The sequence below is a fragment of the Heterodontus francisci genome, chromosome 49, assembly GCF_036365525.1.
Source record: "Heterodontus francisci isolate sHetFra1 chromosome 49, sHetFra1.hap1, whole genome shotgun sequence".
Lineage (NCBI taxonomy): Eukaryota > Metazoa > Chordata > Chondrichthyes > Heterodontiformes > Heterodontidae > Heterodontus > Heterodontus francisci.
In genome coordinates, this window is record NC_090419.1 from 14,002,680 (window position 1) to 14,009,712 (window position 7,033).

Here is a 7,033-nt window from a genome sequence, read left to right on the forward strand (position 1 = left end):
ATATTTCTTTTACAGCACGGCTCTGAAGTGCCTTGGTTGGGAGGGAGGAGGGGTGGGGGGGGGAGGGGAAGAGACATTCCACTGTGGAGGGCTTCGCAGCTCAAGCCCCCATCCTCGCCCGATGCTCCCGATTTTGCACGTCGTGGTCAAGAGGAGAGGGGGAGGCCGGGCCCTGCCAGCCATTTTCCACTGCGCTGAGGCAAAGGGCGCTGAGATTAAAAGCCGTTGAGCTAGAAGAGCAGCCATGATCTAGTTGAATGGCGGAGCGGGCTAGGGAGGGGCCGAATGGCTCCTGTTCCCTCAAGTCATCTCTAGGGCCTGAAATCGGCTGGTTTTGGGCAGCAAGGGGAGGGATGCCGGACAGTCCCACGTGGGTCCGTGCGGCGCTGACCAGATTTTAACCCTGTGATCGAGCTTTAGCCCAGCTCCTTTTAAAAAGCGCAGTGGTGTTGTGTCACTGGCCGAACCATGCAGTGAGTGTCATTTCGATTCCCACCACGGCAGTTTTGTTGAGAGTTACTGATTGACAACCCAGTAAGTCCAGGAAATTTCACTTCATTTGGACAAAAGAGTGGCAATTTAAAGATCTGGTGCTGATCAGAGCTCAGCCGGCTCGCCTCGCCTCGCGCCCCTTCGGGAAGGGAAACCTGCTGCCCTCGAGCCCGGCCCGCGGCCCCGACGTGACTACAGTCCTGCTTCCAGAGCTCCAAGGGGGGGGGGGGTGGGGAGCGGGGAAGTGACGCCAGCCTTGCCCTTGACGCGAGACGAGCAGGGTTAATTTGGGGCCTTTTGTTGCTTCGACCGCAGGTTTGGCGCCGTCCGCTCTCTCGCCTCTCCGCAGCCCGTCTCCGCGGCAAGTCCCGCCAAACTGCAGGCGGCGGCCACCCTGGCTGAAGTGGCGAACGGGATCGAATCCGCCGCCGTGGTAAGCTGCTTGCTGTGTCCGGGGGCGTGGGGGTTGGGAAAGCGTTGCGGATGGAGCGGGCGGGGGTGCAGTCGATGAGTGCCGGGTTTGCCCGGCACCCCGTAAATGGCATTCCGCAGCTGCCCTTTACACGACAGGGAGCTGCTGTCTGGAGGAGGCGGATGGGTAGCGAGGGGTTCGATTGGGTTTTACCCCCGTTGCGGAGCGGGGGCAGTCCTGGAGTCCAGCTCCTGAAGTGGGTGGGTCTGTGTCTGCTGTCTGGTCAGTGGGCTGTTGGAGATGCCAAGCAGCGGAAAGGCAGAATTGCATTTCAGTGGCGCCTTTCATGCATGCGCGCCAGTGGCCCGGCCCGAAGCGCTTCGCAGCCCCGGGGAGTGCGTCCCGGCGGGCGGGCGCCTCGGGAGGCGCGGCGGGCAGTTTGTGCGCTGCAAGCTCCCGGGAAAACGGCCGCACGGTTGTCCGTTTCATTCGATGTTGGCCGAGGGTTAAGTATCGGCTCCCAGATGCCGGGAGAACCCCAGCGGCTTCGGGATCGTGAATACGTCCCCCCTGCGTTTCAAGGGAAGTTTAGATCGGGGAGAAGGGAATAGAAGGATAGACTGACTGGGTGAGGTGAAAGTGAGGTGGTGGGAGGAGGCTCGTACAGAGTATAAACACCAGCACGTCGCTGATCACATTCTCTTCCTCCCTCAGAAACGGGACGCGGCCCCCGCAACGCTGAAGCCCCCCGTCAAGAAGGATCTGAACCAGTGGGTTGACGTCGGGGTGATCAAGGGAACGACGACCGTGGTGACACATTATCACCTTCCTCCCGACGACTCGCCTGTCAGAGATGTAAGAGGCCCCCGCCCACCCCCCGCAGCTCGCTCTCCTTCAGGCCTGCCGAGGCACGGGTCCCGCCGGAGCTGGCTGCCCTTCCCAACCTCGTCCAAATGGGTGCTGGTAGTGACAGGGACGAAGCCCTTTTGCCCCACCACCTGACTGCTCCGACAAGTCACTTCAAGTCCCACTTTCCTGCCTCTGCTCCACACATAGCTCCGCCCCTCGCGCAGCAAACTGGGCACAACTTACATGCGAGGTGCTTCCTTTCTCCCCCCCTGGGTTCAGTAGGGTGCTGCACAGATCTCCCAGGAGGTGAAAGGAAGGTGCGGCTTACCCACCCCCCCCAACAGCCAGCACAGTGATGGAGGGGGAGGGGGGGCCACACAGTGGGGCTGAATGGCCGCCTCTTCTGTGCGCTAACACGCGCCTGCTGGCTGACGGAATGATATATCACAGGAAACGTTCCCCCTCCCGCTCCGACCTACCCGCATTTCCCCATCTGTGGTTCCCGTCAAATGGATAAATTGCGTGAGCTTCGTCTCCTAGAATAGTCCCATAGCAGAAGGAGGCCGTTCAGCCCATTGAGTCCCATGTTGGCTCTTTTGACGAGAGCTCCAGTTCGTTGACGCTCGCTATCTCCCCCCCTCCCTCCGCCCCTTGTTCTTTCCCCATCCCTGTAATGGTTTCTCCTTCGCGTAGGCTACTGTTGAACCTGCAAACTCCACCCTGTCTGCCCAGCGCGTTCCGAATCCTGACCGCTCCCTGCGCAAATAGTTCTCCCCTGAACCTTCTCTGCACGAAGGAGAGCAACCCCAGTTTCTCCAGTCTCCACAGAGCTGTAATCCCTCATCCCTGGAGCCGTTCTGCTGAATCTCTTCCAGATCCTTCCCCAAAGCCTACATGTCCTTCCTAAAGTGCAGTGCCCAGAACTGGACTGGCTTTTGTACTCTATGCCTCTCTCTTTCTAAAACCCTGGATCCCGTAATCTTTATTCACTGCTTTGTTGACCTAACCTGCCACCTTTGCAATGGTTTGTGATCTTTTGGTTGCCTCATCCATAACAGGTGTCCCTTTTTTTTTCTTCCTCTGTGTTGTTTCCTTCCGGTCTCTCCGCGCTGCAGGACGATTCTGCCCCGATCCCGGACTACAGCCAGCTGAAACGGCAGGAGCTGCAGCCGGGCACCGCCTACAAGTTTCGGGTGGCGGGCATCAACGCCTGCGGGCGGGGGCCATTCAGCGAGATCTCCGCTTTCAAAAACGTGCTTGCCGGGATTCCCGGGGGCTCCCTGTGCCATCAAGATCAGCAAGGTGCGTCCCCGCGTAATCCTTTGCCGTGACTCCTCCGCTGATTAAAATGGTCACCCGTCTGGCAGTCGCACTCAACGATCTGTGGTCTCCGTATTACAAAAATAAAAAGGGATATAGAGACGCTGGAGAAGGTTTGGAAAAAAAATTCACAGGAATGATACTGTAACTGAAAGAGGTGACAACTTAACGGGAAAAACTGAAGAGGCTGTGGCTCTTTTGGAAAGAGAAGGCTGATAGAGGTCTTTAAAATGATGGCGTCTCGAGAGGGTAGACGTAGAGAAGATGTTTCCACTTGTGGGGGGGAGACCAGAACTCGGGGGGGGGGGGGGCATCAATATAAGACGGTCAGTAATAAATCCAATGGGGAATTCAGGAGAAACTCCTTTACCCAGAGAGTGGTGAGAATGTGGAACTCGCTCCCACAGGGAGAGGCTGTGATGGGTAGCATCGATGCATTTGAGGAGAAGCTGGATAAACACAGGAGGGAGAGAGGAATAGAAGGATAGGGTGAGATGGAGAGAGGGTTGGGAGGAGGCTCGTGTGGGGCAGAAACAGTTGGGCCGCATGGCCTGTTTCTTGTGTTGTAAATTGCCTGCAATTCCGGTTTACACTCCGGCTTGGTTTTTTTTTTTTCTCTCCTGCCAGAGTCCGGATGGTGCCCACCTGACGTGGGAGCCGCCCTCCATGACGTCGGGCAAGATCATCGAATACTCGGTGTACCTCGCCATCCAGAGCAGCCAGACCATGGAGCTGAAGCCCAGCAGCCCGGCCCAGTTGGCCTTCATGCGCGTCTACTGCGGCCCCAACCCGTCGTGCCTCGTCCAGTCCGCCAACCTCTCCAACGCCCACATCGACTACACCACCAAGCCGGCCATCATCTTCAGGATAGCAGCCAGGAACGAGAAAGGCTACGGACCTGCCACGCAGGTCAGGTGGCTCCAAGGTAGGCTTGGGACGCGTGCCCGCGTTGCGCTCCCCGCACCCCCCCCCCCCCCCCCTCCACCTGCCCCGTCTGAAGTCTTCTCGCCCCGGCAGCACCAGAGCTCACTAGGCAACGGGGTTCGCTGACTCTCTGTCCTGTTGCCTTTTTCAGAAACCAACAAGGATGGTTCGGCAGTGAAGCCTGCGGTAAAAAGGTCCATCGCCTCCCCAGAAACGTAAGGAGTTTTGTTCGTTCGTTTGCGGCTGAGGATGTTCTTGCGTGGGAGAGGGGCGGGCGGGCGGGCAAAGATAAAATAGCTGTTTACGCGTGATGCACCACTGGGAATTAATAATTCCAGCACCTTCCACGTCTGCATGGGACAAGAGAGGACGCTGTTCTCCAAGGGCATGTGACAGCCAGCTCCCCGAACGTTCATCGTCAGCCATGGCTCAGTGGATCTCCTTCTCCCCTCAGAGTCTGGAGGTCGTGGGGCTCGGGTCCCCACTCCAGAGCCTCGAGGCCCATAATCCAGGTCCGACATTCCCCGATGTCCGTGCTGAGGGAGTGCTGCGCTGTCGGAGGCGCTGTCTGTTGCAATGAGGCCTTAAAGAGCGGCCCTGTCTGCCTCCCGCAGGTCGAGGAAGAGCAAGCGGTCAAAGAGGACGGCGCTTCTTCCTGGGGTCTTGGGGCAATATTTAACCCTCGTTTAAAAAAAAAAAAAATGGTGATCTGGTTATTATCTTGCGGCTGTTTGTGGGATCTTGCTGTGTGCATATCGGCTGTCATGTTTCCTACATTACAACAGTGACAACACTTCATTTTTTTTTTAAAAAAGGAAGACTTGTTAGAGCTGGGGAATGAAAATGAAATCCTGTTTCACATTCCCAGGACAGGTACAGCACGGGGGTTAGATACAGAGTAAAGTTCCCTCTACACTGTCCCCCATCAAACACTCCCAGGACAGGTACACCACGGGGGGTAGGGTTAGATACAGAGTAAGGCTCCTTCACTAACCCTCTGTTTTTCCTGCAGTCAGTATGCGGGGGGGGGGTGGGGGAGGGGGGGGGATGGTGGTTGTTGGGTGACACTGGGACTGACCTATTTCACTCAATCCATTTTCTTCCTTGTTTCAGGAAATCGTCAAATGTCCCAAAGAAAACTAAGCCGGACGGCCAGTGATTTTTGTATTCTCTCTGACCCTGTGCCCCCCTCCCTGGAATCAGAGGCAACGGCAGGGGGCTGGGGGTTTAATCCTCCTCCATGACCAGCCAACAACAACTACTGGCACCCTCCACCTCTTTATTTAATGCAGACTGTGACTGTGCACTTACACGAAAACAACAGTTTAACAGAGGGAGAAGGAATAAGCGGACAGGAGTTGGAGGTGCTTTTATTTTTAAACAGCGAACAACAGCATAAACTGAGCCCCAGCCCCCGTAAACCCCATTTTCCCCCTCACCCCACACCACCCAACAAACCCCACCCCCCCCTTTCCCCATCCCCCTCGGAGGGAGGGGCGAAGGGAAAAGAAGATGGAAACACGCGCGCACATGCCTCGCCTCGCTACTGAAGCTTGTGGAGAAGATAATCCAGTTTTCTTTTTTATATATATATATATGTGTATAGATGTAAAACGACACGAGAATTTCGTTTAAGGAAATCGTTCCCAAGTTGTCGCCTGCAATGAATACTTGCTGAGGAGGGACTGGGGCACGGTATTGAGACACCATTCCCCCCCTGCCCCATCGCAGCAAACTGGATTGCCTGATGAAAGAACAGATGGCTCTGTATTAAACCTCTGCCAGGTGGGTGCTGGGATTGTACATAGCATACTTCATTGGTATCTCTAGTCTCTCTTTTGTGTGTCTCCCTTTTGTTTCTGTCTTTTGTATCACTGCTTCCCTCTCTCTGTTTCCCCCCACCTCTCTCTCTCTCTCTGTTTACCCCCACCCCTCCCTCTCTCTGTTTACCCCCACCTCTCTCTCACTCTCTCTGTTCCCCCCACCTCTCTCTCTCTCTTTTCCCCTCTCTCTCTCTCTTTTCCCCTCTCTCTCTCTCTCTTTTCCCCTCTCTCTCTCTCTTTTCCCCTCTCTCTCTCTCTCTTTTCCCCTCTCTCTCTCTCTTTTCCCCTCTCTCTCTCTCTTTTCCCCTCTCTCTCTCTCTTTTCCCCTCTCTCTCTCTCTTTTCCCCTCTCTCTCTCTCTTTTCCCCTCTCTCTCTCTCTTTTCCCCTCTCTCTCTCTCTCTTTTCCCCTCTCTCTCTCTCTCTTTCCCCTCTCTCTCTCTCTTTTTTCCCCTCTCTCTCTGTGTTTTTCCCTCTCTCTCTCTGTGTTTTTCCCTCTCTCTCTGTGTTTTCCCCTCTCTCTCTCTGTGTTTTCCCCTCTCTCTCTCTCTGTGTTTTCCCCTCTCTCTCTCTCTGTGTTTTCCCCTCTCTCTCTCTCTGTGTTTTCCCCTCTCTCTCTCTCTGTGTTTTCCCCTCTCTCTCTGTGTTTTCCCCTCTCTCTCTCTCTGTTTTCCCCTCTCTCTCTCTCTGTTTTCCCCTCTCTCTCTCTGTGTTTTCCCCTCTCTCTCTCTGTGTTTTCCCCTCTCTCTCTCTGTGTTTTCCCCCCTCTCTCTCTGTGTTTTCCCCCCTCTCTCTCTGTGTTTTCCCCCCTCTCTCTCTGTGTTTTCCCCTCTCTCTCTCTGTGTTTTCCCCTCTCTCTCTCTCTGTGTTTTCCCCTCTCTCTCTCTCTCTGTTTCCCCCTCTCTCTCTCTCTGTTTCCCCCTCTCTCTCTCTCTGTTTCCCCCTCTCTCTCTCTCTGTTTCCCCCTCTCTCTCTCTCTGTTTCCCCCTCTCTCTCTCTCTGTTTCCCCCTCTCTCTCTCTCTGTTTCCCCCTCTCTCTCTCTCTGTTTTCCCCTCTCTCTCTCTCTGTTTTCCCCTCTCTCTCTCTCTGTTTTCCCCTCTCTCTCTCTCTGTTTTCCCCTCTCTCTCTCTCTGTTTTCCCCCTCTCTCTCTCTCTGTTTTCCCCTCTCTCTCTCTCTGTTTTCCCCTCTCTCTCTCTGTTTTCCCCCTCTCTCT

General features: G+C 55.5%; 1 protein-coding gene across 1 annotated transcript in view; it reads left to right on the forward strand.

Moving 5' to 3' along the window:
* The window catches only part of LOC137358238 (host cell factor 1-like), a 50,568-nt gene extending 44,706 nt beyond the window's left edge, over positions 1 to 5,862 (forward strand). The window contains 8 exon segments of the mRNA XM_068024128.1: positions 808 to 819; positions 822 to 925; positions 1,619 to 1,759; positions 2,869 to 3,000; positions 3,002 to 3,055; positions 3,701 to 3,998; positions 4,149 to 4,212; positions 5,111 to 5,862. Coding sequence (XP_067880229.1) covers positions 808 to 819; positions 822 to 925; positions 1,619 to 1,759; positions 2,869 to 3,000; positions 3,002 to 3,055; positions 3,701 to 3,998; positions 4,149 to 4,212; positions 5,111 to 5,156 — 851 coding nt within the window. The 3' untranslated portion in view covers positions 5,157 to 5,862.
* Positions 5,863 to 7,033: the final 1,171 nt, after the last annotated feature.